This window comes from Schistocerca nitens, chromosome 5 (assembly GCF_023898315.1).
Source record: "Schistocerca nitens isolate TAMUIC-IGC-003100 chromosome 5, iqSchNite1.1, whole genome shotgun sequence".
NCBI classification, from domain to species: Eukaryota; Metazoa; Arthropoda; class Insecta; order Orthoptera; family Acrididae; genus Schistocerca; species Schistocerca nitens.
This window is the reverse complement of record NC_064618.1, coordinates 286,400,777-286,415,116: the sequence shown is the minus strand read 5'-3', so window position 1 is coordinate 286,415,116 and position 14,340 is coordinate 286,400,777. Positions and strand designations below refer to the sequence as shown.

The following is a 14,340-nucleotide window of genomic DNA, read 5'->3' as shown; positions in this document are numbered from 1 at the left end:
TCATGCAGTCTCACGAGATTTTTCCATCGTATGGTCAACAGTACAAAAAGTTTTGTGATCTAGTTCTCATTAGTGCACATACAAGGTCCAAACAGTGCAAACTTCATGACCTACAGAGAACATGCTGAACCTGTTACTTGGTTTCTGACATTGACTGAAGTTATTGGCATGTGGTGAGGCAATATTCTGTGGAGCGATGAGGCATATTTTACACTACAGAGTGCAGTTAATACACAGAAATGCTGAATCTGGGGTACTGTGAAAATGTGTGTTGTGAACAAAGACCCACTGCACATGCCGTATGTGACTGTGTGGTGTGGGTTCACAAGCACCTTTATTCTCCATCCATTCTTCTTTGAAGAGAATACACCAAGGAGGCCTGTCAAGTGTACTGTGACATCTACATGTTATCAAGGCCTCCTTTTACAGCATGTGTGATTCCTGTTTTGTAAAAGTGCAACTGTGTGGAAACCACTGTTTTCATGCCAGATTGGAAAATACCTCATGTTGCTCACTCTGTGAACAATCTTCTTAATGCAGCCTTCCATGAACGTGTTATCTCCAGAGGTTTTCCATATGCATGGCTTGTGAGATCACGTGATATGAATCCATATGACTTTTTCTCTGAGTATATCTAAAAGAACACATTTACCAGGGACGTTTTTGGTCTGTACTTGATCTGAAAGCCAGTATATAGGAGCGTGTTGCTCAGATTCCACTGGAACTGATGCAAGCAGCTGTTGATCACATTGTTTTGCAGATGCAGCATCTTGTTGATGTCTTTGGTGATCATATTGAACAAACTGTGTAAGCAGCAGTTAATAATAAAATCAATATTATGACTTTCTCAATTGTTTGACCCTTTCTGTTCATGTCCCTTTACTAATGCATTACATACGGAAACATTTCTATACATCTTTTCTACATTCACAGTACCAGATTTGCATCTGGTGGCCAAAATTGTAACCTAATTTTTTTCTGGCATAAATCATTTCTACCTTAATGCAATTAGAATATCTACCAAGTTTGAATGTCATATGGTAATTACACCCTACACTGGACCCTGTGAATAGCTGAATTTTAATTATAATCACACAGTATTTGGACATAAGAGTAAACTATGAATTCAACTTGGATGAAGAACCTACAGTGTGCCTATGTGACACACTATACTTATGGAAAGATCAGTGTTCTTATTAAAATATTAAGAATAAGTTTTAGAGGGTTATAAAATGAAAGCAGGCAAAAACCTATTACTAAAGTCTTCAGAAGAAAATGTTAACTTTCATTGTATTGTTGAAGATAGGGAAGTATTAATTGCACTTGTTAAAAACATCCTATATGTGCAGTAGTGAATATGTAGCAATTTAAATCTCTGTGACTTGTGGTGAGATCATCGTCGAAGTGGAGGAATATGTTTTGTTACGTATGTAACCCTATGTCTGCCTTGTTGGCAACTGTGAACTGTTAACAAGTTAATGATTTAATATTTAGGAGAGCGCAACTGTTGCAGAAATTTGTTTTGTATTCACCTTGTAGCTAGTCATCTTCAGGGACAAGTACGTCCAAGGTGGTGGTATGATCACTATGCAAGAGGAATAACCTGTGAGGACATTTGTCCTCACTCCATCTGTTGTTGCCCCATGTCAGAGAAGTGCACTGGCCCTGGAGCAAGAGCCACAGACAACAATATTGATAATGATTAAAGAAAAGAAAAGAACATTTTAAATGTATTCATTTTCTACTAGTTTACTCATGTTGAGCCTGCAGGGATGGTCTGAAGTGATTACTTAGGAAAAGAAGAACTTCTTAGCCGAGAGTTTGATGTTCTGTTAAAGCGAGTTTGATGTTCTGTTAAAGCATCTTTCTTCCATCACTATTCCAGACTCAGTATTCCAGACTGCAGAAAAGATGTCTGAGAGATTAACATAGTCACATTCAAGAACTTCATCAAACTAAATACTATTCAATAACTATAGAGCAGTAGAAAATCAAAAGTATGAAAAACCAGCATTGTCAAAATTTGGAACATTGCCGTGCTTCCTAACACAAACAAACTATCTTCCAGTCATTTTGGTGGACCAACAGCATCCAAAGAAACAAGAGAACTTGGTAGTCAGACTTGATGCTTTGTCAGCTATTAGTACTAACAGATCATTCCATGAACCAGAGTAAACTTAATGTGAAGAAAACACTTCTGCAGGTCTTTCAAAATTCAGCAAGTTGGTGGTAAGTGGGGTAAGGTGGGGCCCCTTCCTTATACATTTGCCTAGAGCCTTTGTAGAATGGGCACCATAGTGCAAAGGCCCTATATGATCTTTGGAAGGTACTATCTCCTGGTAGAATATCATCTCTCTATATTTGTGACATTTACATTTTTTGTATTGTGAACCTCTTTCTGTCTGTCTCTCTCTCTCTCTCTCTCTCTCTCTCTCTCTCTCTCTCTCTCTCTCCACCTGTCTCTTCTGGCCTTTATTCTCCATTTCTTGCAGAGCATCCAACATTATTTGAACATCACCCAGACATTTATCAGTACTCGTTTCTGCATTCACTTGATATCTTGTTGAAATTTTTCCTATAAAGAGATATTTGGAAAAACTGCACAGCCATTTGTTAATATAGAAACGAAATACAGTAAAACCAAAAATATGCTCTATTGTTTTCTATCTTGTTGAAGTAAAACTGGCAACAAAATCAAATTTTACAGATACATAAATGTTACAGCATGGTAGATGTAGAGCTGCAGACAGGCACAGTGAAAATACTGTTACACATTTAGCTTTCAGCCAGAGCCTTCTTTAGACAGATAACACACACACATTCATAAAAGAAAGGAATCTCATGTGCACATGACCACCATTTCCGCCAGCTCCGAAAACAGGCCATTAAAGATGGTGGTCATCTGTGCCTGAGGCATACTTGCTTGTATAAATGTGTGTGTGCTTTCTTCCTAAAGAAGGCTTTTGCTGGAAGCTAAATGTGTAACAATCTTTTCATTGTGCTTGTCTGCAGATCAGTTTGCAACCTGTATGGTGAGTAGCAATCTACCATGTTCCTAATATTTTTGGTATTCCAAACTTTAATTTCCATTGTTTGACATTGCCTTACAGCATGATACTATCTATAACTGTAACTTTTCTGCAGTTTTTAGTGTGTACAGAATTCAAAATATTGTAATAATAATCTGTTCCATTACACACATTTTTCCCATTGAAGAACTATTAAATTTCATATTTTATCTTGTTAAAATATATATCTCCTATATATTTCATTCAAATGAATTTTCAGGTAACTGAAGACCTAGTAAAAGGGCTGTCATTTGGAAAGTATTTTAATATGCAAGATGATGAAGTTTCTCAGTGGTATGAGGAAATTTTAAACTTTGATGATATCCAAACAACTGCTGAAAGAGTGATTGAGAAATATAATGAAGAGCATGAAATAAAAATGGATATAGTCTTATTCAGGTTCTTACTCTATTTCTAACATGTTGATTTCAGATGGTAGTAACTTACATGATTTCAGGATTTTTTAATTAATTTATAACTCTTAATTAACCTCAGTGTTCTGTCTATTCTATCTTTCACTTGGCTGGTCTCCTCCCTGACTATTGCATATTGTATATTAAATGTTACTGAATTCTCAGCCACACTTATAAATTTGTCTTCAGTACGGTTCAAACTCTCCTTCCCTCATTTGTTTCTTTCCAGCCTTATTTGTCATCCTTTAAGCTGACTGCACATTTTGCAAAAAAAAAAAAAAAAAAAAAAAAAAAAAAAAAAAAAAAAAAAAAAAAAAAAAAAAAATTGGGGGGGGAGGGGGGGAGGACTACACCATTACCACAATACAGTTTGTAATAACTCCTTTTTTGTTTTGATTTATTCATTCATTTACTGTAGTATATTTGTCTCATTTTCTTATAAGAATCAATTTTTCAATTGCTTTTTATGTTAGAATGTCAATTTTTTGAGTACTATGACACTACTTTCTACTTTTTCATTTCCTTGTTCCCTATAACTATTGTATAAAGCATAATGTTGTTTTTGAATTTCACTTTTCATTAATGTGTTCTGTTTTTAAAATTTTTTTTCGTTTAAAAAGTATGTTAAACATATAAATGTAAATAACTGCTCAGGTAATTTGCTGACTATGTCATTGTTTTGTGATAGCTGTCTTGGTCATGTTATAGTGTAAAAGATGAACAGATATGTGGATTCAACAGTACCATTTCCCTGCCAGTGCCTGCAACACATCTGGGATAATTAAATATGTCTGCTTATGTCTGTATATGTGTGGATGGATATGTGTGTGTGTGTGTGTGTGTGTGTGTGCGAGTGTATACCTGTCCTTTTTTCCCCCTAAGGTAAGTCTTTCCGCTCCCGGGATTGGAATGACTCCTTACCCTCTCCCTTAAAACCCACATCCTTTCGTCTTTCCCTCTCCTTCCCTCTTTCTTGATGAGGCAACAGTTTGTTGCGAAAGCTTGAATTTTGTGTGTATGTTTGTGTTTGTTTTTGTGTCTATCGACCTGCCAGCGCTTTTGTTTGGTAAGTCACATCATCTTTGTTTTTATATATATATATATATATATATATATATATATATATATATATATATATATATATATATATATATATATATATCTAAAACAAAGATGATGTGACTTACCAAATGAAAGTGCTGGCACATCGATAGACACACAAACATACACACAAAATTCAAGCTTTCGCAACAAACTGTTGCCTCATCAGGAAAGAGGGAAGGAGAGGGAAATATGAAAGGATGTGGGTTTTAAGGGAGAGGGTAAGGAGTCATTCCAATCCCGGGATCGGAAAGACTTACCTTGGGGGAAAAAAGGACAGGTATACACTCACACACACACACATATCCATCCGCACATACACAGACACGAGCAGACATTTTCAAATTTTCTGAAAACAGCAATTGTCACCACTTTTGGCTTATTTGAAAGCAAGTACATGATATCCAGCTTGAGAAATGTCACACAATCACGACAGTGTTTTATCAACTCGGTACTGCAAGAACTGCCATGCTGTTTCACTTATCTAGATGATGTTTTAATTTTTCGTCAACTGCAGAACAACACGTTCAACATCTGTTACAAGTTTTAGAGTGGTTCAACAAATATGGGGTAGTGTTAAATGCAGCCAAATGCATGCTTGGACAGTCGCTGATTGATTTTTTAGGACACAGAATCTCGTCTAAAGGCTCACTTCCCCTACCAGAAAAAGTGGAAGCCATGCTGCAGATCACACACTGGTGCACAGCTCATGAGCTACATCTGTTTCTTGGTATGCTCAATTTCTACCATCGACATCTGGTACACTCTGCTGAAAACAAGAACCACTCACTGTGGAACCAAGGGAACTTCACTGATTCTGTGATCCACTGACATGAGTTCAGCCTCTGAAGCAGCAAAATGCAGTATATCAGATGCAGCACTCCTCACTCACTATACAATGGATGTGCTCCACTCGCATTAGTTGTGGACACGAGCCAGACAGTGATTGGAGCCGTGCTGCAGCAATTACATGAAGGTGCCTGGCAGCCTTTGGCACTTCACTCACACAAGCTCTCAGCATCTCAACATTTGTGGAGTGCATATGATCATGAACGCCTTGCGATATACAAGGCAGTAAAATACTTTTGACCTCAGCTGGAAGCAAGAGAATCCACTATTGTCAGTGATCATAAGCTATTGATGTATGAATTCAGACAGAATAACAACAACCGTTCACCACTGCACCAGCACAACCAACTAGTGTTTATTGCACAGTTCAGTACTGACATCAGATATGTCAACATTGTGGTAGTGAACTGTGTGATGACACTTGCCTGCTTTTTTTCTTTGTTGATTGTCCTCAGTGTCGATGTAATGGCTGAAAAATTAGGGGGTGTAAGTGCAGCTACTGTCTACTGTAAATGATTTAGCCGACAGAAGCACAGTTGTATTTCACAGCAGTTTACTTTTCACCCCCCCCCCCCCCATATACACATTTAATATATGCCCAGTGCACTATTGTTTAAACATACTGCTACAATAGTTTACTGTTGAACACCTACGAGCAGTAAAAGCCTAAGCACCCAGTTCACAGTCTTTCAGATAAATTGAACAGACACTCTCATTGCTTTAACATACAGCCTATTGGTGTAACACTTACATCACTATTAAGTTGATGCATTGCTATCCTTCTAACAAACACACGTTCCTCATCTGAAACTCGGCCATGGACTGACTGTCTCGTGACCAAAACTCGGGTCGTTATATATCATCACAATAATAGCTGCTGAAACTACACATTGTTCAAAGTTAAATTTTTAGAAATTACAATTAAAATTCAACTCATTAAATTAACTGAATACTTCAAAAAATTAGTTCCTTTTAACAGTTTTTTCTAATACAAGCCAGCCGGGGTGGCCGAGCGGTTCTAGGCACTACAGTCTGGAACCGCGCGACCGCTACAGTCACAGGTTCAAATCCTGTCTTGGGCATGGATGTGTGTTATGTCCTTAGGTTAGTTAGGTTTAAGTAGTTCTAAGTTCTAGGGGACTGATGACCTCAGAAGTTAAGTCCCATAGTGCTCAGAGCCATTTGAACCATTCTAATACAAGGTTTAGGTCGAATTATTTGTTTAAATAATGAAGTTAACATATATAGTTATGCAAACAATACTTTTGACAAAACTGGAAATTACTTTGGAGTTAACGAAGGGCTGGCTTTGTTAACATGTTTACGAATAGAGGCAAATAGATACTTAAAGAATACTAGCATTTCGTCTTCCAAATGCTTACAATTATTACGGACTTTATATTTGTTTATAAGTCAACAATAGAATTTAAGTTATGAAACAATTATTGATTTCACCCTATAACAAAAGATACTAATTAGGAATAGTCAAAACAAATTAGAAAATAAATTACATAGGCCTATGTAAAACTAAGCACAAAATTAGATTTGGTGTCACATTCTTTAAAACTGAGGGCCTACCTTTCTCTTTTACGAAAATGCAGATTATGCTCAGAGAAGTTAATGTTAATTAGTCAAAATTGAACAAATGGATTTTAAGAAGGCAGATGGAAAAACAAGAGAGGAAGTAAAAAATGTCCTAGCTTGCTTCGTGACAATTACTTATCCCGTGCTTCTGCCGTCATGAACAACTCGAGCATAATAAGACTTCATGGAACTTGCCAAGGCACAAAAAACAGATCAAAAACTTTTAACTGTCTCAACAATCCAGAGGCAACAATTGAGCTAAAGTTAGTAGACGTACCAGGTTCCAACATCAAGCTTTATTATGATCTCTCAACCAGAAAAACAAGACAGTTCTTACCTTCACAGCTTCATAATCCACTTTTGACGAATTACACAATTTAAGTCATTCTGGAGTCAGGGCAATAGTTCACTTTATCTCGCACCAATCTGTGTCGCCTGGAATGCAAAAAGTCTGCTGAGAATGGGCATGTAGTTGCATAAAATGTCAACAAAGCAAGATACATCATCGCATTCATGTGCCAATTGGAAACTTTCCAGCGACCTATGAGAGATTCACACTCACCCACATTGACATCGTAGGCCCAGTGCCTCCTTCCATTGGACAGAGATACATTCTAACAATGACTGATTGCCTGACATGCTGGCCTGAGGCAACTCCGATAGACAATATAACAAAAGAAACAATAGCTTCCGTGTTTACTTCAGCCTGGATTGCTCACTTTGGCTGCCCATTACATGTGATGACAGATTGAGGCTGCCAGTTTGAGTCTGAACTATTCTCTCAATTAACCAAGTCCTGCAGCACAGTGCACCACTGGACTACTGGTTACCAGCCACCCAGCAATGGTTTAATTGAGCCCTAGCATTGCACAATCAAGGCAGTGATCATGAGCCATTGATCAGACTCGACTACTGCATTACTGATTATTTTGCTGGGTCTCCAGATGGTGTACAAACCCGACTTAGAAGCTTCACCCACAGCATCAGTGTACAGCAAAACACTTTACCTTCCTGAAGAGTTCACCAAAGCACCAGTGCACAGACAGCTAGTTAGGATCACAATGACTTTAGAGATAAGCTCAGGAAACATGTCACTCAACTTTGCCCTCCCCAAGTTTGATATGTGGCATTCCTGCTACCTATGTTCATTGTGATTTAGTGTCCTGCAGTCTCATCATGCTCTGAACAGAAAGCATCAGACCTGCCCTACAACTTCCATACACTGGGCTGCACAAGGTGCTGAAACAAGGAGCACACTTCTTTGAAATACTGCTAAATGGAAAACTGTCTACAGTGTCAATTGACAGAGTGAAACCAGCTTGCATTCCACATGAGGATCCTGCTTACAACCATCCATGACTGCAGTTTCCTGCTCAATCACTGGCACCTCCTACCTCTGTCACATAACTGCCCCCAGCTGTTGTAGAACCGCCTCTGACGATGACAGAACTGCCTCCTGCTGATGCAGTACCACCATCATCTCGCACATCGAGATGGGGACAGCATGTGCACCTCCTTTTGCATTACCTGGACAGTGCTCCACTTCTGCCAAGGGGGCTACTGAGTGAAAAAAGCTCACTTTCCATCAGTGCAGTGAAGTGTCGCATGTGTTGTGCATGAGTGTGGTTTTGTTTACATCCCAGCTGTCAGTGGGCTTTCCATGCCAGCCACTAGGGGTGCTGCAATCAGCACTGAATATTTCACAACCATCATGGAGTGTTGGCAAATAATAGTTATGTTGTTATTTTCTAGTCATTTACTATTTTTGGTAGTTATGCTGAGTAAAGTAATGTTCTTCTCAGAGATACATTTATCTTTATACAATTGTGTACTTATCTGATCTGTTCACAATTCTTGCATGCCACCTCATTCCTCTGGTGCACACAAATAAAGTTTTGTTCTGCTAGGTCCCAGTGATAATTTCTTGTGCCTTCAGGATATTAACAAACAGGTTGTCACTGAAAGACTGTACTGAGTGGTTAATACTGTACTACACTGATGAGAGTAAGCTTTCTATCACACGCACATGTTAAAGAAATCAAAAGGTATGTCTTGGATTGTTAAATGTTACAATGCCGTGATTGAAGAAAACTTTCTTTTAATTTATATGAAACATTGCATATTGATCATAAATTTCCTATTTGTTTCATCCATGTGTTTTATAGTATTAGTTTCCTTTCAGGTCTGCATTAGAACATCTCATCCACCTGTGCCGGATTATGGTTACTCCATGCAGTAACTGTCTTCTTATTGGAGTTGGAGGCACATCTCGTCAGACCTTAGTACGTCTTGGTGCTGTCATAGTTGGAAATATTTGTTTTCAGCCAACCATCTCGAAAGACTATGGTAAGTATTATGAGCATATAAATGGTTGTAAAAAAAATTTGAAAAGGTGTCAGAGAACCTGTCAAGGTACTGTGTGTGGGGAGGGGTTGGGGGTAGAGGGGGGGGGGGGTTGGAGGGACGGGAATGGGGTGTGGTGGCAGGGGAGGAGGGTAACAAATCAAAAGAAATATTTATAAAAGTTGGGACATGTCGAAAGAATAATGAGAATGATATACACTCATAACCACAATATTATGTGCAAATGATTATAAATTCAATAAAAATGTGCTTACATGCAGTAGTTTCCATATTGTTTCGTGTACCGTTGCATGGCAACTATCAGCTAAAAAGTACTGAGAAGGGTAAGCAGCATGTATCATAATCACCTAACTGTAAATTATGTAATTTATATCGTTCACTTTTTCTAATCAATGTAGAAGTGTAAAAAATAATGTGTGAAAATCTTGGCTTGCAGGTGATGAAGGGCTGTTACTAAATTTAACTGCAAAGGTTTTATTTATTCGTTATAGATCTTGTGCCATATGTGTATCTGTGTAATATAAATGAGGATGATTGGTGTACACAGAATGGAATATCATGTTTATGTTGTCCAAAAGGACTGATCAAGTCCAGTGTCACTAAATACTTACTTACTTACTTACTTTGGAGGGGTTTGTGATTTCACCTGAGACATTTCCAAGGTGTCTGGTGATCAAGAACTGTACTCCCTTGCTTTCTAATTTTCAGTGACTAAGACTGTTGATGATGGTATTTTAGATAGTTGCCTCTGGATTGAACACTACTACACTGACTTGCATTAGTTACTTTGGCCAAAAATCCAAATAACTTGTAAACCTGCTGTCAAGAACAAAATATGGCAAATATTTGGCATTTGTGATAAAGTACCTTTGTATTATTTATTAGTTAACACTTGAAGTTTTCCCAGTGTAATGAGCATTCCATGATATTTTTGGGAGTGCATCCAGATGTTATCGATATCTAATCATGATATGTTGGCTTACAACTATTCAGCCACGTCCAGTGCCATGTTGACCAGCAATTTCCTGTGTGAAACACACACCTGAAGATGGTTAAATGGTTGTCAACCAAAATAATATGGCAAGATACCAAGGTCATTTGTTTGCAATCTCAAAACTTCATGATAGTGATCTACAAACATAGAGTAAGTTTCTGGAATGAGTTTTCACTCTGCAGTGGCATGTGTGCTGATTAGAATCTTCCTGGTAGATTAACAATATGAACCCTACTAGGAGTCAAACCAGGGACCTCTGTCTTTCAATGGCAAGTGCTCTGTTGATTGAGACATCCAGGGAGAATGAGAATTGCTTCTTAGTAAATGTGTGACGTGGTGAAGTAGATCATCATTTGATTGGGTCTGTTGTGATAGTGGATCACCTAATAAGAACCTGTTATCTACAGTTTCTTGAAAATGATACAGTACTTCACAATTATTGGAAGAGGTTCCTTTGGCTACAAGGGGAGGTATGTTGTTCCACTATCTCTGGCATTGTTTCAGCCTGCAATATGTAATTGCAAATGTTTTACATTAAAATCAGAAAATGAATTCCATGTATAAGCTAGGCCTTTGATGTCTTGGTTGCAACATTCTGTATTTTTCTTTTAATTTAAATGCCATGAAACAATTGATACATATAATGTTTTGCTTCCTTTTTTCCTATCTTTTCATTTGCTGTATTGAAAGACTCAATTTTTGAAAGCATACATTCAATAGCCATCCTTGTTCCGGTGTCTGTCAACTCTGATCCACTTATTCTTCTTTATTTATAGAAGTTTTACCTAGAACAGCACATACACTGAGCCTTGAATTAAATTTCAGAAGTATATGGTAATTGTTTGCCTCACTAAGACTCAAATACAGATAATTGCCTTTCAGAGCAGAGTTCTTAGTGAGTGCTTCATTGACTCCCTGACAATTTTATCTTGCCATTGGCTTTTAATTATCCTTTTCAAATTCCTCAGAGTTTCTCACTAGATTTTGTGGAAGTAGCAACTTCTAGAGTGTGAGTTTGATAAAAGGTGAACTGTTGCTGCCAATTCTGATCTACTTACCGTATTTACTCGAATCTAAGCCGCACTTTTTTTCCGGTTTTTGTAATCCAAAAAATCGCCTGCGGCTTAGAATCGAGTGCAAAGTAAGCGGAAGTTCTGAAATATGTTGGTAGGTGCCGCCACAACTAACTTCTGCCGTCAAATATATGTAGCGCTACACAGGCATGCTTTGCAGGCACAAAGATAAATACAGGCGCCAAAACCTCTGCGTCAGTAAATAAATTAAAAAAAAAAAGGTGAAAGACGAGCTTTTTTCTCCGCCCCAAATTTCGACCACTGCATTTTCATACTTTATCCAACGAAGTAAATACAAATTCCGTATTGTTCATCTTCGAATGTAGCAGCTTTTCAATGTACTACGAAAATCCGTCTGCCAAGACTGTTTGCGATGTTTGTCAGTATGGCCAATTCTACGTTCTGAATTTTTTCCTACCTGTGAGAAGAGATGGTTGCTAACACAGTCTAACATAACTGTGGTTGCTAATGGGAACTTTTATGAATTTCGAATCACATACAGTATTATCTGCACCATTAGAATAATACGAATATAAACATTTTTCCATGTATTCTTTCGTGTTTGCTGCTATCTCATTTAAATCCTGTCCACCTAATAAACTACGAAACTAGAGTGAGATAACAGCAAACGCGGAAGTATACACATATCATGTCATGTTTATATTCGTATTATTCATATGCCTAATAGTGATACAGTCAGAAATGAAGCACAGCAATTGACTAGATTTTTAAATCTAAGATGACTGTAATTTCTGTGCAGAAAGTAATGTACTAAAGAGGCATCTGCACAGATTTCAAACGGAGAAAAATTTTCGCTAAACTCTCGTTCAGAACATCTTCTATCATACGCAGTTTATTATTTGCTTCTTGTTGATCATTATCAAAGAAAGCAGCAGTGTAAATAATAACAAATAGCAGTCTCTTGCCATTGTATCGCTACTGAGACAATTCCTCTCTTCTTTTTTTTATTGTAAGCGGCGGTAGCACGCACTAGAGCAAACCATGCCGCGAGCGGCGACAGGTCGTAAACACTCATTATCAGAATGCGACAAACAATGCATGACACAGTACAGTAATGCATTTTCAGCTTAGAGTGACGTAAACACCTATAACAAAGAGAACGGCACTTATTAGATCAAAGAAAAATAAGTACTCAATTCAAACCAGACGAAGCACGTGAAAAACGAAGGGTACCCGTATAAATACGGAGGGAGTGCCTGACGCATAGCAATGGCTACCTGTTAAAGCTTAACTGCTAAGCTTACGGCTAGAACCAAACTATTGTAGCTGTATCGTCATTCATTCGACCTAAATTGTGTCTCTTATTACAATGGACCAACTTTGTTTCGATTTCGAGGTGCGGTCTAAAACTTTTCTCTCCCCTTGAATTTCGAGACTCAAATCTCAGGTGCGGCTTAGATTCGGGAATTTTTTTTTCCTTCTTTTCGAGTCTCATTTTTCAGGTGCGGCTTAGATTCGAGTAAATACGGTATTCTTCTTTACGAGGTCTGTTAAAAAAATTCCAGAACTTTGTTTACAAAATTTGTCTATACTTAAACTTTCACTTATTGTGCATAGTATCTATTGAAATACTCTCCTCCACAATTGATACACTGCTCCCAACACTGTTTCCATTTCCGCGAGGTGCCTTGGTACACGTCTTACTGGATCGCATGATGCGCCATCCGCAAATTTTCTTTTATCTTGTCAACCATAGGAAATCTTTGTCGTTTCAACAGGATTTTCAACTTTGCAAATAAAAAAAAGTCCTCAGGGGCCAGGGCTGAAGAGTATGGAGGATGACGCAGCACAGTGATTTCGTTTTTTCACAATAGTCATGCACCAACAAGGATGAATGTGCAGATGTGTTATCATGATGTCTCGCCATATTTCAGACTGCTGTCACATCATAACACATCCTGCTAGTACCATTGATTAATGGTTTGTCCCTGTGGCACAGATTAATGGTGAACTAATCCTTCAAAGTCGAAGAAAACTATTAGCATGGCTTTGACATTTGACCTGACCTGATTTGCTTTTTTTTTTTTTTTTTTTTTTTTTTTTTTTTTTTTTTTTTTTTTTTTTTTTTTGTCTTGGAGAACCTTCCCTGACTCATTGTGAAGATTTAACCTCGGTCTCAACATCATCTTATCACCAGTTATGATTCTCTTAAGGAACATCTTGTTCTCATTTGCGTGATCCAAAAGCTCTTCACAGGTTGCCAGGCGAAGGTTTTTGTGATCTTCATTCACGAGCTGTGGTACAAACGTGATGGCAATACGATGCATTGCAAGATTCTGTGTTAAGACTTCAGGGCATGATCCAACTGAAATGTTACATTCTTCAGCCATCTCTCAGGTAGGCAGTCTTCAATTGGCACGCACAGTTTTGTTGACGCTCCTGAAATGAGAGCCATCATTAGATGTCAAAGGGTGTTTTGAAGAAGGGTCATCTTTAACTCCCATCTGGCTGTTTTTACCATGTGAACCATTCGTAACACCAAGAATAGCTTAAGCACTCATCACCATAGGCTTACTGCATCATTTGGTGTGTCTCTGAAAAATTTAATGCAGACACGTTGATCCTCTAACTCTGCCATCTCAAAATTCAAAAACTGTGTAACACAATGTTCTGCTCAACACAGCACTGAATAATAACTAACAAGCATACAACAATAAACCTTCCAGCGGTTACACATTAAACACAGACATGTGCAGGGATTTACACTGTATTTGGCTCCAACATGCCAATTTTTTGAACAGACCTCATATTTATAGAAGTGTTACCTAAGCACAGCACATGCCCCAAGCCCATACATTAAATTTCAAAGGTATATGGTAATTGTTTGTCTGATTCAAATACAGGCTTTCTGAGCAGATTTCTTATTGAGGGCG

At 37.9% G+C, this 14,340-nt stretch overlaps 1 protein-coding gene across 1 annotated transcript in view; it reads left to right on the top strand.

The window, feature by feature from the left end:
• Window positions 1–14,340, top strand: part of LOC126260400 (dynein axonemal heavy chain 7-like) — a 166,951-nt gene that overhangs the window by 72,119 nt on the left and 80,492 nt on the right. The window contains exons 5-6 of the mRNA XM_049957727.1: window positions 3,289–3,467; window positions 9,198–9,361. Of these exons, the coding sequence (XP_049813684.1) occupies window positions 3,289–3,467; window positions 9,198–9,361 (343 nt within the window). The remainder of the gene's footprint in view (window positions 1–3,288; window positions 3,468–9,197; window positions 9,362–14,340) is intronic.